The following is a 25825-nucleotide window of genomic DNA, read 5'->3' as shown; positions in this document are numbered from 1 at the left end:
TATTGGATCTAGGACTGTTGAATGAAAGTTCAATAGTCCGAATCCACTATCACCGAACACACTTTAACAAAAGCTCTTTCACTGAAAAAGCACTTTCGCTAAAGTGTGTTAAAAAAAAAAAAAAAACATGAAATCTACTTTTACACAGGGGGGCAAGCCCCCCCTGCACCCAACAACCCCTACTTTAATATTCTCACTCTGAGATTGCACTACAGTGAAGAAAAGGGAAGTTTCCCTTATCTGCACCATAGTACGACCGACACAACAGGCATACTTACGCAAAAATGTTGCTTCGGTGAAAAGCATTTTCGTGTAAGTATGCCCGCCCATTCGCGATTTGGTAAGAAGTGCATTTGTGCAAGAGTCCTGGACCCAGGAATATTATGAGGAAAAACTGAAGTCACCCAGAAGTGAAACAGTTAGCTTACAAGTTGTTTATACGTGATCAGGAATATGATTACTTACTAGCAACAAAGGGCGTGCACAGGGTTCCAAACATGGACATTCATACATACATACTTACCCACATACTTATATGCATGCATTAAATACACACAAAGACATACATGCATGGACACACATACACACACACACACACACACACACACACATTAGATAGTGTGATCGATTGATATACACAGACCCACAGCCCCCCCCATACCCTCACCTATATACAACTACACACACACACATCTACACAACACAAACATACACACACACACACACACACACACACACACACACACTCTCTCTCTCTCTCTCTCTCTCTTTGGAAGACTACCTTCATGGGACTGCAATATGGCAAGGTGAAACACAGAAAGTCAGGCCTTCTTTGTTGCACACACTCTCCCATGTTAATATCAGTCTGCTTACAACACTTGGTTGCATTCAGCTAACAAATGAATTGCAGCTTAAGCCTTGCATACTATGGCCATCTGTAATTCATTGTACTATGTAAAGCTTGACTATGTAACCTGAGCCATGGAGCATACTTTAGCTAGGCTGCATCCACAGTCTGCTTAATCTGGATGCAGCTTGAGAGAGCTAAACAGTAAGCCAAGCTACTCAGATGTACCCCTTTGTGCTAAATTGCATAACGGTTTTCTGAATATAGCGTGGGTGACTTTATGAGGGAGTCAGTGTGGGTGTCCTGGTCTTTGTGTAACTCTGCGAGACTGGCTACCTTGATGCGGTACAGAGGCTTGTCGTAACGTAACAACCTTGCTAGTAAATACCAATCAGTGTGGATGGCTTTGTGAGGGAGTCAGTGTGGGTGTCTTTGTGTACCTTTGTAAGACTGGCGACCTTGATGCAATACAGAGGCTTGTCATAATGTAACAACATTGCTACTAAATGCCAGTCAGTGTAGGTATCTTTGTGAGGGAGTCAGTGTGGGTGTCTTTGTGTACCTCTGCAGGACTAGCTACCTTGATGCAGTACAGAGGCTTGCTATAATGTAACAACATTGCTACTAAATGCCAGTCATAGCTCTCAATCTCGTGGTTCAAAAAATCTGGGAAAAGCCACAGATAATGGGGTTACAGCCCCAAAGATCTGGCAAATTTTAAATATTGCTGTTATAAACCGAAAAGTTGCTAGAATAAAAGGTATTACCATGCATGTTCTGAAGGATATGAAGTTAAACTGAAATGACTGTCATTTAGTGAATTCAGTTATCAATTATTTGCCGCAAAAAATTTAGAAAACTACAAATTTTGAGGAACAGACCACAAATGAGTCACATCTGTGCATTCCGTGAAAATATAGGCAGTTGAAGAGTATGCAGTCAGTGTCTGCACCTGTGAGTGGCTACCTTGCTGTGGTACAGAGGTTTGTCATAATGTAACATTGTTAGTAAATGCCAGGCAGTGTGCGTGCACCTGAGTGGCTACCTTGCTGTGGAATAGGAGTTTATCTCTAATGTAACACTGATACTAAATGCCAGTCAGTGTGTGTGTGTGCAGCTGAGTGGCAACCTTGCTGTGTACAGGGGTTTCATAACGTAAAATTGGTACTAAAGGCCAGTCAGTGTGTGCGTGCACCTGTGAGTCATTACCTTGCTGTGGTACAGGGGTTTGTCTTAATGTAACATTGGTAATAAATGCCAGTCAGTATGTGTACCTGTAAGTAGCTACCTTGCTGTGATACAGGGGTTTACCATAATGAAACATTGGTACTAAATGCCAGTGTGTACCTTGGCACATCAATTCTTAATAATCTGAATGTAGTGACACTATAGTGGTTAAATGGTGCTGGATGAGCTTGACAGGGAAGGGGCTGCGATGGCAATGTGGTGACACTTGAAATTCTCCTGAGTAGGGCCCCCAACTTGAACCATGCTGGGGACTCCCAAAATGCTAGCACCGGCCCTGCCCAACCTATCCAATCAAAATGCATATGTCCAATCATATGGTGACCACAGCTCCAAAAAAGAAAACATGGTAATATTCATTTAATAAAAATGCAGTTTGGTACCAAACTAAACAAGTAATTTAAACCAAAGTAATAAACACTGCCAGCAGATGTTATGAAGAACTATGTGTTTTTTGTGTTTTACAGAAATATCGCAGTCTAATGGGATGGGTTGATTCCAGTGGGATAATATAATCTGTTTTGTTTTGTAGCCATGCTGGTAGCAGTCAATAATTTTCAGGGATTTGCCTGACTACAGCCATTATAATGACATTTCAACATGATATTAATTATTAAGAAAAATAAATATGGGCTGGCCAACATGGCAGCAACCATAAACTTTAATATATGATAAAACCACAGACAATAAGTAAGAGAATTGCTTTCACACACAAGTGCCTCATCAGATCAGTAGTCCACTTAAAACAGATAGATATATAAAATATAAAACATCCAATCACAAATATGGTAGTAGTCAGTCAGTAACGTAATGGTCTTGCCTTCAATGCAGGTTTTAAAGGAACACATCTATTCAACCCAGGGTATTTGTTTGTAAGCTGACAATCCATTTAAACTCTGCTAATTCAGTTTTATTTATTAGAATCCCTTCCCTTATATCAGCAGTAATAATTTCTAGCACCATAAAAGTAAAATAATGGCTAATATGATTTTTAATATGTTTATGCAATGCATTCAAAATATTCTTAGTATTAATATCTCTGAGATGTTGTAAAACACAATCTTTCAATAACCTGTTGGTCTTGCCAACATAAAATGTGTCACGTAGTTTTCAACTAGCTAGATAGATCAAATTAAGGGTCTTACAACCTGCATAACAGTTAATGGTATAAACCTTCCATGTTATAGGATGTATATATGTATTAAATCCTAGCATCGAACTACATGCCTTGCATGTTCTACAAAGAAGGCACCCGTTCTAACAGATTTTACATGAGATTTCCTATGGTGACCATACCATACTTGCCTCTTAAGATTCAGGCTGTTCTTAAAAATAAAACTAGGTTTAGCACCTACTAACTCCTTAATCCTGTGATCAGACAAAAGAATCGTCCAGTTCTTACTTATGACTTCACAAGTAGCATTAACATCACTACTGTAAGTTAGGGGTACCTTACAATTCAATTTATTATTTTTACTTCTATTGATATTAACAACCTTCCTACAAAAATATGGTCTACTAGTAGTCATTCTCATTGATAAGATTCCTGATGAGGACTGTTTTATATCATGTTTACGATAGCCCCTTTTTAGAAAATCATGTGACATTCTATTAATGGCCATCAAATTGACATTATCATTTGGGTTGAGTCTGGAGGCCCTTAAAAATTGACCTTTTAAAACATTATTAAAAATATGTGTTGGATGCATGTCAGAACACTGCAAAATATTATTCTTCCTACGGTTTTTCTTGTATAAGGAGGTATCTAAAAAAAACCCTGGTTATTAAATGTCAAAGATACATCTAAAAAGTCAATACTCTTATCAGAGTATTGCTTCATAAATTTAAAACATTCACTGCTACCTTCTAGATAATCAACAAATTTACATTATACATCTGCAAAGCCTCTTCATAAAATAAAAATATCATCAACAAAATGCTTATACAAAATTAAGTTAGAGCTAAACATATGCTCAGTAAAAACCACTTCATCTTCCCAGTTCACCAGAACCAAGTTCACATAACTGTATGCACATGGTGTGCCCATGGCAACACCCAGTTTCTGCCAATCTGGGGAGGCAGCTTGAATTAGGTTTAATAAGGGAGTCAGTAAATATGGACATGTATGAACTTGGCTTAAATTTCTGTTTTTATTGTATCAGATGCATTGGGCATATAAGGAAGAAAAAACCGGTTCTAGTTAGCTGTTTATTTTTATTACTCTTGTAGTATAGTAGAATGACTTGCAGCATATGGTTTATGGAAGACACTTTTTTTTGGAAATATAGCCAAATTGATTCTGATGAAAAATATTAGAGATGGATAAAATAAAAATAAAAACTTAACTACCTTTACCAAAATTTTATAGTCAGAGTTGAAAAGAACTGGCCTATAGTTAGAAAATAAAGTTTTACCTTCCTCTGGTTTCCTAAGAAGAGTCAACTTGGCCAAAGAAAAATATGAATCCATGTGTAGGGATGAAGTTGCAAGGCATTCCAAAACTGTATTAAGGATAGAACTACCACCTGAATAAACTCTTTATAAAATTCCATTCAGATCAAGTTTCTTTGGGGGGAAAAACAAAAAGCCTCCTATTAATTGTGACAATATTTTAGATTCAAAACAAAATAGTTTTCTACTATATTGTTGGATACAGCTTAAGATGTCATTTGGCAATATCTGAAAAGCTAAAGTAAAATTTTCAGAACACTAGTCTGAAAAAGTTTATAAAATGTATTGAAAATGTCTGTCAGCTTTGTGTTTAATCTCCCCAGACTTTGTATCACCTGCATATACATTGAACTAGAAACTGGGGTTAATATATCATGAAACAATATGCCGTATTACTCAGATTTGAAATATCTTTATTTGCAGTTTGAAAATGCAATAATTTTCTTAAGCTTCTGAGGTAGATTAGCTGAAACAGTAACAAAGTCCAGTATAACATATTTTTTTAAACTTCAATGAGTGTAACCATTTTATCTGATATATGTAAGTGCCAAGAAGGTGGGAAGATCAAGTAGCTGCAAGACAACTTTAAATTTAACTGTGTTTTTTTAGTCAAATGAAATTAATATTAAACCTCCAGCTAATTAGATGAGCAGCAATAAGATGATTAATATAACTAAAAAGATAAGAAAAAGCCATAACTACAAAAATGTGCATAAATAGTATCCAACACCCCTCTCTCTCCTCTGTCCATCTTACCAATACCCTCTCTCCTCTGCCCATCTTACCTACACCCTCCCATTACTTCCTTTCACACCCCTTCGTCCTTGTCTAATCTTCCACCAGCACTGTCCTCTAACAGGTTCCCTACAGAATCTTGAACTACTGAAATCCCAAATTTCAGTAGCCTGAGACCAGAAAGCCGAAAGTGCAGAATACCGAAAACCCAGAAGTGCGAAATTCAAAATCCCGAAGTTCTGAGATTTTGAATTAGTGGTTCTGGTGTTGCGGTGTGTGAGTGGGTGATTGGAGATGTAGGTAAGTGTTTGTGTCTTGGGTTTTGGGTAGGGGCTTTAGTGTGTGTCTGTGTGTTTTGTTATTGTGATGTGTGTGCGCGAGGGGAATGTAGCTTGTGTGGTGGTGTTTTTGTGTGTTTGTGTAGTGCGACCGCGGAGTTAGTATATTTAAGTAGGGGGTGTTTGGGGGGTGCAGCCCCCCACATGGGGAGTACAGGGGGGCTTGCCCCCCTTTTTGTATGTATGGTAGGTGTTTGTGTATGTGTAAGGATGTGTATGTTTGTGTTCGTCTCTGTAGTATGTTTAGTGTAGAAGTCGCAATTTTAAATTTCGCCCTTCTGGGGTTTCGAGTTTATGGATTTTCGGCTTCATAGTCTCGAGAAACTGAAATTCAGGATTTCAGTATTTCAAGATTATGAAGTGAGTCCCCTCTAACAGCTTCCTTTTATCTATTCTTTTCCCTGATCCCAGCCTCCCTTCTCTTATCTTTCCTCTTCAGTATTTTTTTCTCCTATTTCTCTCCATATTACTTAATGGTAATTTACTATAAACACATGCTATTCTGCTGATTTTTTAGACTATCCGTGTCACCTGCTATTGTCTCTCCTCTTTTATCTCTCACCAGTTCATACCATGTTTATTACCACAAACCCCTTCTATATATATCTGATCATATATCTTATGTTTATTCTATGCTGGTTTACTGAGTTCATCCTAGATGTGAATTTCCTTTTCAAAATGTTTGCCTCACAGTAGTGCTTTTTGGTTTCTCTACATCACTTATCTACCATTGCAAATATTGTATAGATGTTTTTGAAACTTTTTGTGTACTTCTGAATGTATAATTTCTTTTTTATGTGTACGTAACTGAAATGTATTTTTAAGTTTTTTTTTATCTGATGTTTAACTTTATCTCACTGTAGAGCTTTTCTCCCCAGGTCTCTGCTGAAAATGAGCCACTAGCTCAGTCAGACAAACCCGGTCAACAAATGTAAAATAAATAAATAAATAAATAATTAAAATAAATAGAGCCCATTTTTTTTTTTACTTTTTAATTGCATTTTATCAACATAATCCTTACTTCTGAATCATTGGAACTATCCAAAATCACAAAATTGTATTCATTTATTAATTTACTTTTATTTTTCAGTCTATCATTTGTTAACTAGGATAGTTCACTGAACACGGGGATTCCTATGAGAAAAGCTCCACATACATTACAGTACAATGCACAAGTAAACATAAAACATAAAAGATTTTTTAACCAATCTGAATAGACAACAGGTTCAGCAATCATGTAATAAACCTTTTTATTGGATAAATGGAACAATGTTATGTAAAACTGGTTTTGGAACATGTGGAGGATAGGATCAGAGAAATATGAAGTGAGGTAATGGAAAAAATACAGAGAAAAAAGGTACAGTGCAGTGTGGAGGAGATAATCAGTAGAGACAGCAAGGTATTGTGAGACGTGTCATAGTTAGGAAAGAAGGTACCAGCGAAGACAGATGATGAAGATAATCTGGATAATGTGAGGAGAGGAGTAGAAGCAGAGAAGGAGAATGGTTGAAAGGGCGGGGGTAGTAATGTAGGAAGGATGTTAAGGCAGTAGTTTAGGAGAGATTAGTGGCTTAGTCAGACAAAATCTGACTGCTATTGTCAGACTTCTGAAAACATCAGAAGCCTGCAAAATTATTGCAACACCCAAAGATTTACTGTTATTTGACTCAGCAAAAAAAATGCTTAAATGATATTCACAATATTACAAACTTATTCTTCTCTGTTGTTAAATTTATTTCTTTAAGACATGTAATACCAGCAGAAATAGGAGAAAGAAATCTGAACATTTTTGTCTCTTAATTTATTGGATTAAGTCATTCATAGTTATGGATACTACATTTATTAATCATTCTGAACAATACCTTGGCACCATTAGGGAACTCACCCACATAAAAAAAAATAAATAACAATGTCCAGATAAGATTCTTCAGCCTTCTGGAGAATCTCCTCCAATGACATTGAGTTTATGGCAGAAGATTCATAGCCAAAAGTTTGGACTTGGTTTCTTTAACTGATGAGAACATCAGCACTGGGTCTTTGTGGTAAACCAGCAGGACTGCAGGAAAGAAAAACTTGGTTGATATACTCTTCTGCATAAATGACCAAATGCCATTTGCTTTTCAGCAGCTACAGCTGTGAGGTATTGAGATATATTAACAGGAATTTGGTAATCATATAATCCATTTTACACTGAGCAGCCTGAAAACATCCATTGTATGCCTGATAAAGAACATCTTTTAAGCATTGCCTGAATCACATCCAGCTTTGGGAGAACAATTCTGTAGGCCAAATCATTTTTATACACAATATAGTACTATCAATGAAGTCTTTCCCAAACTCAGTGAATAGCTTTGAAATAGTTAACCAAAAGAAAGGTCAATGATCCATGTGTTCAAGAATTTAAAAAATCCTTAGTTTATTCTACACACTTTAAATTCTAGCTCTGAAAGCCTTGACCCTGGGATTTCAATTTGGAATTACCACGAGACTATAGTTCACATTTTTTAGGCATGTCACCCAATTTTCCAACTAAAAATGTTTTTCTGTAGAAACCTATATATGCTCTTTTGTTGTATAATTGACATCCTCAGTGATTTTATTTCTTCACCTAACAGAATGAAAGTTAAACTACAGCCCTGATGATTCCAGCTTCACTACAACTGAAGCAGACCATTGTGGCATTTGTGAAGTTACTATTAAATGTTGTATCTCTTAAGCAGCTTTAAAGAGACACACATTATTCATGTTAGACTCAATACTTATACATTTATACTTTTTCTTAAATTGCTGCCCTATACACACAGACAGACACAGACACACACACACACACACACACACACACACACACACACACACACACACACACACACACACACACACTGACAAGGAACAAAATCACTTACAGTGATTGGTGTTTGCTTCACTATCACTCTGCAAAATCTCATAGTATTTTTTGTTTTTGTTTTTGTTTTTTTTTTTTTTTGGTGATTCTCATGGGGATCCTTACCATTCAAGACAACTTTAAATATACATGCTTTCCTCATGACCTGGTTCAGAGTCAGAATTTCTTTGATTTCTTCTTTTTTAAGATTGCAGTTAAGAAGATGAATTTATTACTGTCGTTTGCCTCCTTTTATGTCTAAGTTGCTTAAAACAAGGAAATAAATATCAAAAATTCAGTTTCAAGAAAAATGCCGACAAGCCAGTTAGAAAGGCATTTGCTTATTCAAGTTACAGCACATGTTTTTGCATGTCATCTGCACTGCTCCTCCCAGTTAGCAATCTACCTGTAACAGATCCAAAGTGAATACCTTTTAGAACAAATTTATATTTGCTACATAGCAAAAGAAGAACGTATTTATCTAATATGTTTTTTAAGTGAATTCAACATTCCTCCTCCCCTCCTTTCCTACCTTCCCAATTACAGTTTCTCCATCGGTCCTATGTCTATGTGGATCCTCTCTCCACAACTCAATCCAGTATTTTCTCTATGTGTTCACAAGGTTTACCATGAAAATACTGAACACAAATATGTCGAATGGTCAGAATAGCAATAATTAATGTTGCGGGATGAAATATTGGCTATTTAAATTGTCGGCAGTTGAAACATTGAAATCCAATGCCACCTCACCAAATACTGGACCTGCTCCCCCCTTGGGACCCATGGTAGCACTTGTTCCTGGGTCCAGAGTGGTAGGGACTTTTAGTCCGTATCGGCAATGGTTGTGTTATCCAGGTCAGTTTGACACTATGGGTTCGCTGAGTTGTACGTCACTATTTTCAGTGTCTCATTATTTGTTTTCGTACATATGCTGTTCGCACATACATCGTGCGACTATTTCAAGGTAAACCTGTTCACAACCTTCTCCATGAAGAAATGTTTTCATAGAGACAAGGAATAGTTGGCCACTGAAATCTGATGTTTGTACCCGCTCCTCCCCCTCAATTATTCCTGTTCAGAATAACCTTTTTTACAGCTCCCTGAGACAATCTTGTGCACCTGGATTTTGCCCCCTCCTGCCTCTTCTTTTCTCTTCTGAAATGAAGAGACTGTTAGTTCCATTAGTCTCTGCTCATATCCATTCTCTGCAATTTAATGCATCCTTCTGATAGCTTTCCTTTGAAGTCCTTTTAGCAGAATAATATCTTAGTCCTTGTGTGGACTCTAGAACTGCAAACGTATTCAAGGTCTGACCAGGCCATGGCCTAATGCAGTGCTAGCATTATCACATTGCTGCTGCAGCCTATTTCTCTAAGGATATACTGGTCTTTCTTTTAGCTACTGTGACTACTGTTTTACTCTCTTCATGACATTCCAGATCCTTTTTTTTACATAAATTCCATTCACCTAACTGATACTGCACAGGAGAGTTGCTATGGCACATGCGCAGTACTTTTCATGTGCCTGCTCTGAACCTTAAGATCCAACATTCTAAATCCTTCCTTAAACTCCTTCCCCATCCTTAACCCTATGACTCTAATGTTAAGTGATCAGAGAAAAAGTTAATTATTTTCTCTACTTACCTAGATATCACTGAAATTAACCAAATGTTGTACTCTGGTAGTTACTTACCTTATTTCTGATATTGTCTTCCTCACCACAAGCTCCATGAACCCTACCATATAACTATACAATAATCTGATTAATTTACCTTGATCCTATAACAGACCCTTACAGTTTTTTCCTAGTAACTTCCTGTGCAATACTGTGAGTCCAGGACCGCTCAAAAGTTTTGTTGAAGTCCAGGTAGACTAAACTATCTTGTCAGTTTCTCCTGAGATGCAATCATAAAACCAGGTCAGGTTTGTCTAAAAACACCTTCCTGCCTTGGATCTAATGCAGCTTGCTGTCCTGGAGATTGTTGCTCTTGAGGGAATGAGGGAAGTAATTGGCTTTTCCCTTAGAGTTTCCCCTCCATGACTCTTCCTACCACTGCTGTTTGCCTAAAAGCCGATAATTCTTGGGATTTTTTAATCCCTCTTCTGCAGATTACTGTAGTTACAACTTCCACTCCTCAAACATTTCTCCAGTAGCTGGCAGCTAGAGCTGCTGAAAGCCTCATTCAGAAGATGCACTAGCACACTGGCCACAGTCCTGAGGATCATGGGAGGCACTCCACCCGATCCCTGTCCTTTATCTTTCCTTTGGGTATATCCTCTTCAATCTCATGCCTGCTTATTGCTCCCCCCTCTTCTACTGTACCTCCCTCCCAGTATGGCACATTCCCCTTGTTTACCTCTACAGACTGAGGTGGATAATTCACTGAATATTTCTCCTCTTTTTTCAATCTTCCTTGATTCTGTCTTCATCTTTGCTCAGCCTGGCCAAGTCTGTTCCTCCCTTACCTTTTTCTTATATTTGCCTAAAGAGGCATTTTTCTCCTTTACCCTTTCTGCTAACTCCACTCAGTAAATTCTTCTGGTATCCTTATCTCCTCAGTTGCCTTTTTGTTTGCGTCCTTCTATTGCCACTCATCCTGCTTTCCACCCATAAGGACATTCTGTTCTTTTCATTTGTTTGCCTCTTCCTCAAACTCTTATCTACAATGTGAGTTCTGCAGCTTTGACCCATTCTGATAGTGATTATTCTCTGATTTTATCCCCAGTCCCCCTATATCATATTTAACCCTCTGCATCAAATGATTATAAGCCCCTCCCCTAAAAATTCCGTACAGTATTTTTGACACATTGGTAAGATGAATATTGCTTTATGGTGTCTGCCAAAATATTCAAGAATTCAGAACTGTTACATATTATGTCTTTTGTAAGGCCACCAAAACCAGTATGTATGGTGCAGGGTAGATGTTTAACATGCATATCAGGTGCATCATGGGTTATCAAGTAAAATCTGTCAATATGGTTATATGTAGTGCAAAACTATATACACAGTATCTTGAGACCTGATACTTGGCCAAATATGCCAAATGGAAAACAAACAAACCATTTCTTGATGCATACTTTCACAGACTAGGGCACATCAGAGAATATGCAGATAGAAATAATTAAGTGTGGAGCATAGACGCTTATATTGCTCAGAATGAGCTCTTTGCAAACATGCACCTTACAGAATATACCCATTAAATCCTTATTCATCCAGCTCTGTGAATTCTGGCTTGCCCACTACTTTTGGTACTAACTTTCACATAACCTATTGCCTACAGTACCTGCATTATGCATAATGTGAGACCTAAATCCCTTATTTTGTGGTGTGCTACATCTGTTGTGCAACTTTATTGATAGATAGATAGATAGATAGATAGATAGATAGATAGATAGATAGATAGATAGATAGATAGACAGACAGATAGATAAAGGTCAGTCACACTTTTTAGCTCTTTTTTATTTTTTAATATATGGATGAGTTGTTGTTGTTTGTCTTTCAGCTTTTTCCCAAAAAGGGGTTGCCACAGCGGAACTCTGGTCTGCTAATGATTGGCAGTAGATTTTTACAAAATGCCGAGGTGCCAGCTTGATGCCCAACCTTCAACAAAGCATGCCCATTTATGCACGCATTTCTTTCGAAAGCTACCCAACCATGGGGAGGCCATGCAGACTCTGCACAGAAGGCACTCTCAAGCCAAGCCGAGAATCGAACGGGAGAACCTCTTGCTGTGAGGTAACAATGCTACCACTGTACCACCGTGGAATATATGGATGAGTAAAGGTCCAAAATCCTCCACATTCCAAAAATTTTACTACAGAGACTGCATTTCCTACAGGCTCAGAGAACTTGAGTTTGCGTTAGCAACAATGAGCCACTCTGAAATCAAATTCTAACTTAACCCAGTGTTGTTAGGTGGGAGTCATTGTGTAGACAGGATACTTTGAAAAATAATAAAAAAAGAAATGTTTTATAATCTCAATGAAAAGTAATAAAAAAGAAATGCCTCATGGCATCCGTCTATGATTCCTTGGATGACAGTTTAATGGCAGGCTCCTTATTACTGGCTGAGTTTGAAGTGGATAAGGTCACAGCTCATCACTCCCATTTGGTTGAGCTGCAGCTTGTCAAGGGCTGATTCTCAGTGACAGTCATTGCTGGCATTGCTTCTACCACATTTCTGGTAGAGATTCACTATGTTCTTCTCTCCACGTTCATCTGACTGGGGACTTAGTATACATGAGTAAGAGGAAAAACTGCTTACATGGGAGCTTGTCTCCCCATAAATGTTTTTTCTTTTGTTTGTTACACCTGGTTAAAGCTATGACTGGTTGTTTGGTCTGCTGCCTGTAGTTTATGTCTGGAACCATACCTGCTACACACTAGAAAACATAATAGAAACATCACATGTGCACATCAAATATATCTCACATGAATGCTGTAAAAAAATCAGGCTGGAGCCTAAAATTTACTTAGCCACAGGCATTGGTTTAATTCTTGAGTGCATACTTGGTTGACAATAAAAAGATGCTCCGTATGTTTGTGATTCCATTGTGTGTGCATTTAATTATTCCCCGTAGTGCTCATTTTTGCATATTTATGTTAAAAGACACTCAACTGAGCTGTCTTGTCTGTTTTTGAGACAAAACATTAGCCACAAAGGTAACAGAAAATTTAGAATGTTAAGTCAACCAACATATTTTTAAAAGCCAGAGGCAATCAGAGCACCAGTAGAAAACCCATGCAAGCAAGGTACAAACATGCAAACTTCATAGAGATGATGACCAGAGTTTAGAAATTAGCCCATGTTTCAGCCCTTCATTTAACATATCACAAGCAATAGTCTTATTTGTAAATGTAATATCAGACTGAAAGCTTTAAGTTACTGAGTAATATCTTTTCATGCAGTATGATGGTGCACTCTTAAAAAAAAAAACAGTTTGTTCTGAAGATGCTGTAATGGGCAATCATTCTTTTTACTGAGTCATAGAAATGTGAATAACACATTTCCAAGAAAAAATATGTGACTGGATCAACTAGCTACTCACATTTTCACACTTTGTTGATTTTGGGATAAGAAAAGTAGTAACCAATTGTGGGGAGAAAAGCTCCCCTGCATGTGGGTGGCTAAAGTTTTTTAATGTTGTTAATGTATTTCATCTTGGAATTATGAAAGTCAAAGCCCTGAGGCACAGTGAACCATACCTGATCCACTAAGATATGTAACAGCTATGGAGAAGGGCAGTGATAGTGACTTAGTCTTCAACACTGTGATATGTAACAGCTATGGGAAAGTGCAGTGATAGTGACTTAGTCTTCACCACTAAGGTATATAACAGCTATGGGGAAGGGCAGCGATAGTGACTTAGTCTGCAACACAAAGGTATGTAACAGCTATGGGGAAGGGCAGTGATAGTGACTTAGTCTTCAACACCAAGATATGTAACAGCTATGGGGAAGGGCACTGATAGTGACTTAGTCTTCAACACTAAGATATGTAACAGCTATGGGGAAGGGCAGTGATAGTGACTTACTCTTCAACACTAAGATATGTAACAGCTATGGGGAAGGGTAGTGATAGTGACTTAGTCTTCAACACTGTGATATGTAACAGCTATGGGAAAGTGCAGTGATAGTGACTTAGTCTTCACCACGAAGGTATATAACAGCTATGGGGAAGGGCAGCGATAGTGACTTAGTCTGCAACACAAAGGTATGTAACAGCTATGGGGAAGGGCAGTGATAGTGACTTAGTCTTCAACACTGTGATATGTAACAGCTATGGGAAAGTGCAGTGATAGTGACTTAGTCTTCAACACTAAGATATGTAACATTATGTTACAATATGTTACTGTTGTGTTACAATATGTTACTGTTATGTTACAATATGTTACTGTTGTGTTACAATATGTTACTGTTATGTTACAATATGTTACTGTTGTGCTGCATCTTCACATATACATGAGTCTTATTTCTCATTTCAGCTGTACAGCATGCCCTCATCTTGTGTATGTGATTTACACCAGTCTGGACTTAATGATAGTTATCAGCATTTATGCACATTAACTCATGCATACATATGGTTCAAGTAGTACTGAAAAGTATAGCACAATCTATGGGGATTTTCAGCTTACGACAAACTTGACTTATGATGACGTCATCAGCATGGAACGCTGTTGTATGTCAAGGACATGCTGCATACTATTTTCTGACTAACTGAAGAAATATGGAGCTTTTCTCTCAGACCTTATCCAGAAATAGGCCATAGTCTTCCCAGTTAACAAATGCAAATAAATAAATACATGCAAATGTACATGCATACAGAGACAGATGCATACATAAATATCCTAATGACATACCTAGTGAATTATAACACAACATCGTCAACATTACATGTGCATTTTTTTTCCATGATCTTTTGAGGTTTGCACTGAAATGGAAAGTATTTTAATGTACTAGTTTAGAATATTTTCACTTATGCAACATGAGAACTCTAGCACAAATAGTACTATTACAATTAAATTTGGTAGAGTGGAAAATTAAATTGTCACTTTGACTTGCTATATATAGACATCCTAAATAAATCATAGACTTTCAAGCTTTACTTTACAAACTCCATGGGAAGTAACACTACAATTATTTTTATTGCAATGTTGAATTATTAGCAAATTACTTGTAATATAAAAAGAATGTTTGCTATATGATAAAATAAATAATTTTGCACTAGTATTCTACCTCTTTCTGATCGTGGTCTTTTAAAAATGACTGAAAATAATGCAATAGAAAGAATACAGTACAGCTGAGTAGTAGAAGAATTTTTTTATTTACATTACAGTTTCAGGTGAAATAGTTTCAGGGGTGCTGCATTTTCTCCCTTATAATTAAGACAGGGGCTGAAGAAAGGATAGATTTTCTCAGTAAACTTGTCAGTAAAGGTGTAGATATGGGACATGTTGTCAGCATTATACAATGACACCTGTCCCCCTTCATAGTCCAGGTACACTCCGATCCATTGGGGTTTCACAGTGAGGGTTAAATCCTTCAATGATGAATCTGCAGCTGTGTATGTATTCCCATTCCTCAGCATTATCCTCCAATATCCATGCTTTGCATTCATTTTAAAGCGTCCCTTCCTATTGCTGGATTCTGTGGTGACTCCCACATCCCAGTCAGTCTTGTTCTTCACCTCCACCTCCCAGTAATGTTGACCTGTATAGAAGCCCTCTTTCCCAAGTACACAGACATAATAATCAAATCTCTTAGGATTGTCAGGGAGATGGTGTGTAACGTCAGCATGTCTCACACTGGTCAGGTCCTCAGACAAAATGAGATTAGGCTGTGCTGTGTCAGGATCCAGGGTCAGAGGTGATGGAACTGTGAAAATAAACATTTTGGTTACATGATTTCAAAGTAACAATGGAACACATTTCAAGGTTTCAACAAAGCATTCAAACATATACTATATTAAAGAAATTTGATGCCCCCCAAAAAATGGAAAATAAAAAACTGTTAGTTGAGACCTAACCAAAATTTTATTTTTGGCAGGTTTGACTCTATACCTATGGCATCTTGGCTACCCTATCAGCCTGCAGCCATCATCAGTCCATTGAGAATTCTGTGATCTAGTTCTAATAATGCCAGCTAAGGTTGCCAGCTCACTTTACTGGCAATGTCAGCTGCTACTGGAGGCATTAAAAACGCCAGGGAACTAAGAGGATTACTTAGATTATAGCTCTAACTTCCTTCATGAGCCCACTGATGTTGAGGTATTGGCATGCAAAGGCCTAGTACTTACCTCTGAAACTATGAATTGATTATGAGGTTGATCCACTTTTAAGCATTGTCATATAAATGCACTTTCACTACTGTTGCCATACAGTCACATGTATTGCTCATTAACATCCAGATTATGCAATTCCATCTGGTGGTACAGAGTTGCTGTATAATGCAATCAAGATTCAAGTTTGTAACAGAATGAACACTGGCCAAAATGGATTTTACTGCTGTTTGCTTTATTTCCCAGCTTGCAAATACTGGTGGACGGTTACTAAGACATCACTGCAATGTTGCAGATACTGACATGTTTTGGGGTTTATTAGTGAGCAGACAGTTTAGGTTATAAGCAGCACCAGCATGGTTATTAGTCCTTGTAGGAAGAGATATCAGTTCTGTCGTGTCATGAAAGATGTAGGTATACCCTTGGAAATTAGTGTTTTGCCATTTAGCATGCAATGTTTATTTTGTCCATGGTGACTGAAAGTCTCTAGCACCCCAAGAAGAGGAGGAAATAGTTGGAGTTGAAGAAAAATGGCAAAGCCTAAAAACAGCATGTGTTAGGACTATGGAAAAGATATGTAGCCGAGCCAGGTATGGAAATAAGGTACATAAGGAAAGCTGGTGGTGGAATGTAGAAGTCCAGGAAGTCATCAAAAAAAAAAGAGTGCGGGAAGAAATGGGAGACAGAAAAGACTGACCAGGCTAGGAAGGACTACTGGTTGGCTAACAAAGAAGCTAAGAAAGAAGTTACAGTAGCAAAGAATAGGGCATCAGAGGCACTGTACCAACTTCTGGAAAGTGACTCAGTAAGGGGCACAAAAACTATACCAGGTTGCAAGGCAAAGACAGAAAGATAAAGAAGATTAGTCAGACACTCATCATAAAGGATGCCAACAACAACCTGCTCACCAGCCCAGAGGACATCAAAGGCAGATGAAAGGAGTATTTCCAGCAGCTTCTGAATGAAGAAAACTCCACAGAAGCTGTACTGCCCCAGAAACGGCCTACAATGAGAGAAAAAGAGGAGCCCACCCTAGAAGAAGTAAGAACAGCACTAAGGAAGATGAAGTTTGGGAAAGCGGCAGGCTCAGATGAGGTCACAGCAGATATGATAAAGATGCTGGGTGAGATAGGGGAGAGATGGCTAATGAGTGTACTAAAGCAGTGTGGAGAGAAAGGAGTATCCCAGATGACTGGAGAATAAGCATACGCATGCCAGTGTACAAGAACAAAGGGGACATCTACAACTGTGGGCAGTACAGAGGCATCAAACTCCTATCACACTGCATGAAAGTTCTGGAGAGGGTGACTGATAAATGGATATGCAGAGTAGTAGAATGTAAGATGGGAGATGAGTAGTTTGGATTCAGATCAGGATGCAGCACAACTGACCTGATGTTTGCATTGAGACAGATACTTGAGAAGAAGCTAGAGATGAGGATAGAGTCCAACTAGGCGTTCCTAGATTTGGAGAAAGCATATGACAAGGTCCCAAGAAAGCTGATCTGGGCAGTACTGTGGTGGTTTGAAATGCCAGAAACATTGGTAGAATTAGTGCAGGCTATGTACAAAGACCCAATGACTCAAGTACAGACGGTGTTCGGCCTCACAGTGGGTTCCCAGTGGGTCTGGATGTACAGCAGGGTTTAGCTCTGAAACCACTGCTGTTCATACTGGTAATGGACTACATTAGCAAACAGGTTGGAGTGGACGGATCAACAAAGCTGCTGTATGCAGACAATGTGGCAGTACAGGTAAATGCAGAGCTAGAACTTCAGCAAAGGATAGGAGAATGGAATGCAAATCTGAAGGCACATGGGATGTTGTGTTCTGCAAAGAAATTGTAAAAATGGATATTAGGACAAAATTATTTCCTATATTTTATGTAATAGTTGCATAAAACACTTATTCTGTATCTGAAACACCTACATGTTATAAGAAACAGAATAAGCAACTAAAATGCTACAAGAATAAGCTTTTATTTAGGCAAAGGCAAACCAGTCTCCATACTGATCAACAGAACCATCACTGAGGGATACGTCCCTAAACTTTGGAAAATCTCCCACATTATTCCTCTTCATAAGGGTGGAAATTCAACTGATATTTCCAACTACCGAACTATTGCTCTACTCTCTCCCTTATCTAAGATTATGGAAAGATGTATACACAAGCAACTGCTTGACCATCTTCTTCAAAATAACTTACTCTCTAATACCCAACACGGTTTTAGTCCTTCCCATAGTACCACCACTGCCCTCCTCTCCTTTACAGACACTATCAACAAAAATTGCAACCTAAACACCCTTTCCTCAGCACATTTCTTAGAGCTGTCCAAGGCTTTTGACATGGTCAACCACCAAATACTCATACACATTCTTCAATCTTTGTCACTTGAAATTCAACCTATTAACTGGTTTAAATCCTACTTAAATAATAGATATCAAGCAGTACTCTGGAACTCCACTCTATCTTCCCAGCTACCAGTTAAAATTGGTGTCCCCAAGGGTCCATTCTGGGCCCCTTTCTATTCTCTTTATTTATCAATGACCTCCAACAAGTAGTCCCTCAAGCTACATGCATACAATACGCACATGATTCTACACTAATTTGCTCGGCAAAATTGGTCTCTGAACTTCACTCCCTTACTCAACACATTTTTAATTCTGTAGAAGAATGGTTTACTCAACGCTGTCTCCTACTAAACCCAAAAAAAAACCCAAACTCCTCCTCTTCACACCTTCCAGTAAATCTCCCCACATAGACTTTACAATAACATCTAAAAATGCCACACCTATATCACAAGATTATACTACTAAACTACTAGGCGTTACCATTGACAACAACCTTAACTTCGATACCCACATAAGCAACACTTTGAAAAATATTAATAAAAAATAGGCTCTCTTTACAAAATCAAACCTTTCCTCACTCCAGAATCTAGAATAACTATTGCCCACTCAGATCTTATCTCACCCCTTCTCTATGCCTCACCCACTTATACTAACTTATCAAAAAAGAATCTGCTGAAGCTAGAAAACTCCTACCACAGCATAGCCAGATTTGCTACAGGCAACCCTTTTAGAACCCACCACTGTACTAATCTAAAACAACTAGGTTGGCTAGAATTTCAGCAACAACTAAAAATTAATCAACTAGCCATAACCCATCAACTTCTATATCAACCTGACAAAACACCTATACTATCTACTCTTATTCACCCCTACCACAACCTAAACTCCCTAAGATCAGCACACAAACTTCTTGTAAATATTGACAAAGCAAACAACAAAGCTGGAGACTCCCTCTTTTCTAACACTGTTGGAAAACACTGGAACCTCTTCCCCTATGAACTTTCTTCTATTCCCTCAAAATCTCTCTTTAAAAAGAAACTTAAACTCTACCTTAAATCACAATGGCTGTGCCCCTGTAGTAATCCTGACTAACTTTAGCCCCCGACACCTGACTACATTCTACATCTTTTTGACCACTGTATCTACCTCATATTTACATCCACTGATTCTATATCTCCTTCTCACTATCTAAAAGTAAAAACATGCACCAAGGACCCAGCGATAGTGGCAAAATTAGGGTGAAAAGGCTGAAATGCTGTAATGATGTAAATAGCAGAAACCAACTCGAGCAGTAAATCCAAGGCTGACAGTTTATTAAGAATGAACCAGAATGAATCCTTCTCACTATCTACATACAGATATATATATATATATATATATATATATATATATATATATATATATATATACATATATATAATTATTTCTATATATATATATATATATATATATGTATTCTTTCCACGTCTTATACCACATGATATACTAACATATCTGCCAGGCTTCTTCATACTATCCTGTATCCTCTATTACTATACATTATGCTAGTATTCACCATAAATACCACTTTAAGCAATATTTTGTAATAATATTCTTATCTAAATGTTCTACTTTCTGCAATTTGTACTTTATAACTTTGTCACCAGTTAAAATGTTATCTTTATTTGCCTATGTTCATGTACTGCTGTAAAGTTTTTTCACGTGTTTTTTTAATGTAATTTCATTTTGAATGTTGGAGCTTATATCCCCGGGCCTCTACTGAAAATGGACATATATCTAGCTAGACTAGCCCGGTCAACAAATGTAAAATAAAATAAAAATAAATAAAAAGGAGTGAAGTTCTGTCCTTTGTACTGGCCATGGGTATGTTTTGGCCTGCCAAATCTGATGTTTGTACCAAAAATGCCCCACTTTGGGCATTTGAAAAGCTGGCAACCCTAGATGAAACAAAGCACAGATAAGATGGTGGTAATGGCAGCAAATTGGGGAAATCAGAAGAAGATGAGGATAGAAATATTAGGGAAGATAGTGGAACAGGTAAACAGCTTCAAGTATCTGGGAGGAATAGTTGAGGAGAAGGGTAGTCTGAATGAAGAGGTCAAAGCTAGAATCAGAAAGGCTGCAGCCAACTGGCATAGAGTATCAGGTGTAATCTATGACAGAAGAATGCCAAAGAAGCTGTAAAGTAAGGTGTGACCAGTACTACTGTATGGTAACAGAAACCTGAGCAATAAAGGCAGAACAGTTGAAGAAGCTAGAGGTGATGGAAATGAAGTGCCTGAGAAAGGTGATAGGATGCACACTGTGGGACAGACGAAGAAATGAGGACATAAGAGCAGAAGCCAAAGTAGCTCCAATTGCAGAAAAGATCAAAGAGAACAAACTACGGTGGTTTGGGCACGTGTAAAAAAGCAGAAGACAATCTGGTGAGGAAGATTTGGGGCAGACAGGAAGAAGGTAAGAAGAAGCAAGGATGTCCAGCAAAGAAGTGGATGGATTGTGTGAAAGAAGATCTGCAACAGCCAGGCATGAGTGTTGAAGAAGGCAGGAGTGTGGCACTGAATCGAGAGAGTTGGCGACAGTTAACACGATACCCCAACCCCATGTGGAAAAATTGGAAAAAGGGGGCTGATGATGATGATGATGATGATGATGATAATGACTGAAAGTTTATTATTTTGCAGCTAAACCAGAGGCATACAATTTCTTATTCATTTTTGGTGGATTTAGGGAAATATATTTGTGATCCATATTATGATAGTTATCTTTTTTCTTAACTGTTTTGACAGCTATACATCCATATTTAGAAAAAAAAACATGGTGGCTGGAAGCTATGAAAATACGAGTAATTGTGCTGTTCTTGAAAATAGCTACTTTTATAGCTACTTTTACAGCTTTTTTATTGCACGATCAGATATAATCATGTATATACTTTTGATAAATATTCTCTGGATATGATTTGTGGTTTTAACCATGTTTCTTTGAATAACGAAATTCAGCAACCTTGCTAAAGATGGTTCTTACATTTACATATATCAAAGAAAAACACTTGATATGCTCCTCAGAGATAGAAACAACAGGAAATAGTGTGGTAGCACTTTATTCTCCACTGATGAAGTCCACTTAGGACAAAAGTGGAGAATAAAGGGTTACCATGCTATTTCCCGAGTTTTTTTTTTCAGTCTCTAAGGGTATATCAAGGGTTTTTTCCTTTGATTTTTGCTTTATCACTATCAGTTTGGGCAGATTTTCTGGTTATTTACGTATATCATTTTAATTCTTTGTCAGATTTACAGCTGGGGTAATTGTCCATTATTAGACAGATGCCTTTGTGTTCAGGGCTGAAGACAGAATCTATAACACCATGTGGTGTGAGATAGGTTTTCCCCTTACATTTTTGAGTTTTCTTTTATTCAGTAAGTGTGCCTGATTTAGGGTTGTTGCAAACATGGTTAGTATTATAAGTAAGTATTCAATATTGTATTATCAATTGTGGTCTCCCAGGTTCATTAGCACTGTTTCATCAATGTGGGCAGTCAACTGTCTGTGAAATGTACCTGTAACACCTCCTTGTTTATATTATATTATATTATATTATATTATATTATATTATATTATATTATATTATATTATAATGTACTGTATTTATGCTACTGTATTCTACTGGCTTGTTGATGATAGCCTTCTGGATGTTACATCAAGTCACATATAAAGGAAGCACCCAAGGGTAGTAAGACTGGAGTGTCTTGTAAAGAGCAGGTCATTGCATACTAGCTAGTAAGGAAAATGAGGTCAAGAAGTGGAGCTATTAAAGTTCTGCTGCCCCTGAGGTAAAATGGGTTGTGCCAGTCCCAGTGTGCTGTTGTGAATGGAGGACAGTGAATGACATCACTCTTCAACAGCAACAGCAGACTCTATTTGCACTTCTGTAAAGCCAGAGAAAGACACTTTCTGGCAGGTAAACAACTTCAAGTACATAAGTATATAGTAATTTTTCAGAGTTTAATTCAGAATTGGCAACAGTATCCTAGTCTGAATTTACTATTTTTCAAAAGAATTTCAGGATATCTGGTAGTCTTAAACTTGGAGAAACCAGGAAAAATTTTTAGATGCAAGCAATGTCTACCTCACCATACTTAGTACATAAAGGAAGGCCAAGAAGCAGAGGTATGTATCAAGGAATGCAGGCCATGAACAGAGCCACTGAAAAACTGCATGCACAGTTTTTCTCAACATCCACAATTTTTATCTTGTTCACCATAAAAAATCTGTAATTTTTTAAAACAGCTTTCAAATAAATGTCAGGATCATCAATCCAAGCAGAAACAGAGTGACTTTCTGCTATCATGCATGACATTGAAGCCTACCATTTTACTTTGCTGCATATTCAGAAGGCACTTACTTGCATGCAGGAGCAGATTTCAGCTGCTACAGAGGAGAAAAATAAATGAAAATGGCAATATGTAAACCCTGACTCTAGATGACTGTCACTGGAAAAATGACACCCTGACCCAATGTGCAAAAAAAAATCTGAAAAAGGGTTATAGAACAGAGCAGAGAAGGGAGCAGATCAACTCTGATACAGAAGATATGTAGGGTTGGTATACCAGCAACAGATTTCTGAGATGCTTATGGGGCTATATCAGCACAACACTCCCCAGAAGTGGTGTGGTGATAGAGGGTCAGAACAGATGAACATAGACTAATGCAATCCTGTAAAAGGAAAATAGATCAAAAAAGTTATAGGATCTTATATCACAAGAGACAAATAAAGGACTTTTTCTCTCTTTCTCTCTCCCTCTCTGATAAGGAAATGTTATCTCTTAAAAAGGGAGAAGGATATACTAAAAACTTCGCAGGTAGAACCAGAATGAATAAGCAGAAATGTCTTAAAAGGCTTGAGAGGGTACAAATTTCCCGAGAGATGGGAATTTTTTCTGGAAGACTGGGAGCTATACTGGCAGTTCAGACTTAATACCAGCCATCCCCATGCCTTAACAAGTCTATTAGTATTGCAAGTATTGTTAAAATAAAAGCAGCAAGAATTTGAAGGACAGTTGTTTGAGTTACTGATTTATTTATGTTACTTTTAAGAGTTTTACTACTAGTTTTAACATTACATGTTCCTTTAAAGAATTACATGCTTCAAACATCACATTACTGTTAGCTGTCATCTGGTCTTTTATTATATGAGCTTTGTACATTTAAAGGAAGTGTTGTATGACCTTTGCTATTTCAGAAGCAGTTTTATTTTTGTAGGCAAAAAATCTAAAATGATGTGTCAACAAAACAGTGAGTTCATGTAGACACAGCATGGTTTTTAGCTCTTAAACATTTAAATAAATTTCAGGTGTCATGTATCTGCTCGACCTGGAAAATGATACTGCATGTGATCCAGTTTACCAAAACCATACACTTTGCACACAGCTGTAGCTAGGTCAACTGCCATTCTGAGTAATCCCAGAGTTGGCACTCTTAACCTAGAACTGAGGAGCAGAAAAGTCCTTCATAGTTAAACAATACTACAAGAATTCTGATTCTCCACCACGGGATCAAGATTATCCTCAACGCTGTACTCACTTAGATCCATAAAATCCATAAACAAAGGTGGAACAAATCAAAGCAAACCTCCTTGCCCACACTGTCACCCACCGAGGATGCTCTTGCAACCACTAGTGAAGAAGAAGATACAATATTTAGCACAGCATCACCCACTGAAATTATAGCCTCACTTAACTGTATGGTCTCAGTGATGAGACCAGGACCACAGGAAAGCAACAAAGCTGTTGGCTCAATAACTGAAGGGGAAGCAACAGATAAAGCAGTTGCTGAGGGTGGGGTGACCAGATGTTTTGTTGCCTCAGCTGGTGGTGATGGTGAATCAGTAAATGTCTTAGGGCAGTCAGCCCATCTCTGCAGACCACCACAGAACTGACACCTGTTAAGGTAGTCTCTTGTGACATGCACTTTTTCGCCACAGGACAGTGGTTTACCAGCTGATCAAGACTGTCTCAAAAAGAGCAAGACAGGCTGGCTGGAGGGTATTATTACCCATGCATGAAATATTTGTATGTATGCATGCATGTTTATGTTCCAAAGTTCTTTTACCGAAGTGCATCATAGCACACTTGCTGTTACGGAAATCAGTTGCACTCATGGAAGTCTAATTTAACATATTGATTATTTGCATCTGTATGATCTGCTGGTCTCTTAGATAGTTAATGAGAATGCAATTGTGTTGTCATCAGCACATTCCAGCCACTATACTGATGGCATGAATGAAGCCATAGCTATGAAAAGACAAAAAAAGAAAAAAAAAAAAACAATACTGATGCCTGTGGGAAACATGGAATGCATGTATGGATAAGAAGTATGGTTTAGAAGGTCATGTTTAATTAATTGTGTGATATATAGATTGATATTGTAATTGATAATTTGGTTGACAATATCATTGCATTTGATTCTGTCAAAAGCCATCTATAAGTCTGAATAGCTGGCATCCACCAGTAAACCATCTTGCATGGTGTCTAAAACATTTACATTGAATTGGCTTAGGTTAAATATGCAAGATACTCCCACAATAAAGCCTTGTTGGCTAATGTCAGCAATTTCAGTAGGTTCTCTGGAAGTAGTTTTAACAGAACATTTTCAAATGCTTTACCCACAATACTTGATAGTCCAATGCATCTTAGTTGCTTAATTTCTATCCCATTTTTATGTACAGATATCATTACTGCAGACCTCCAACTCTTTCCAAATAAACCTGTTTTCAGCATGTTTTGAAATGATATAGTAAGAACTGGAGCCAAAGTTGATTTCAGTTTACTGATGAACATACACTGGATGCCATCTTGGCCTGCAGCAAATCTATGGAGGTAGATGGACAGACAGCAATGCCTAACTTAGTTTCTTCTATGACAATATAACTGTTGCTTCTGCATGATATTCCAGACATATATCTCAAGAAATTAAACAATATTTTCAGAAGTTATAAAGTGAGCTGTCCATTTCAATGAAAGTTATTTATCTTTTCAAGTTCAGTGTTCATGCCCTGACTCACCTACTGGCATAGCCATTTTAGTAAATCCAGACTCAAGTCATAAGCTTTATTTAATGAAATTATCTGGATAGAGGTTGTATGGCAACAAACAAACCTATACAAACTTTCTTCTTGGTTGACTACAGTTAGAATTACAAAAAT

General features: G+C 37.7%; 1 protein-coding gene across 1 annotated transcript in view; it reads right to left on the bottom strand.

The window, feature by feature from the left end:
• Positions 1-15240: 15240 nt before the first annotated feature.
• LOC122812846 (zinc-binding protein A33-like) overlaps positions 15241-25825 on the bottom strand; it is a 182520-nt gene continuing 171935 nt past the window's right edge. The window contains exon 6 of the mRNA XM_044084889.1: positions 15241-15871. Within this exon, the coding sequence (XP_043940824.1) occupies positions 15327-15871 (545 nt within the window). The 3' untranslated portion in view covers positions 15241-15326. The remainder of the gene's footprint in view (positions 15872-25825) is intronic.

Source organism: Protopterus annectens, chromosome 10.part0, assembly GCF_019279795.1.
Source record: "Protopterus annectens isolate FY-2018-M chromosome 10.part0, PAN1.0, whole genome shotgun sequence".
In the NCBI taxonomy this organism is placed as follows: Eukaryota; Metazoa; Chordata; order Ceratodontiformes; family Protopteridae; genus Protopterus; species Protopterus annectens.
Note: the sequence above shows the minus strand (reverse complement) of the source record. Positions and strands in the feature narration are given on the sequence as shown.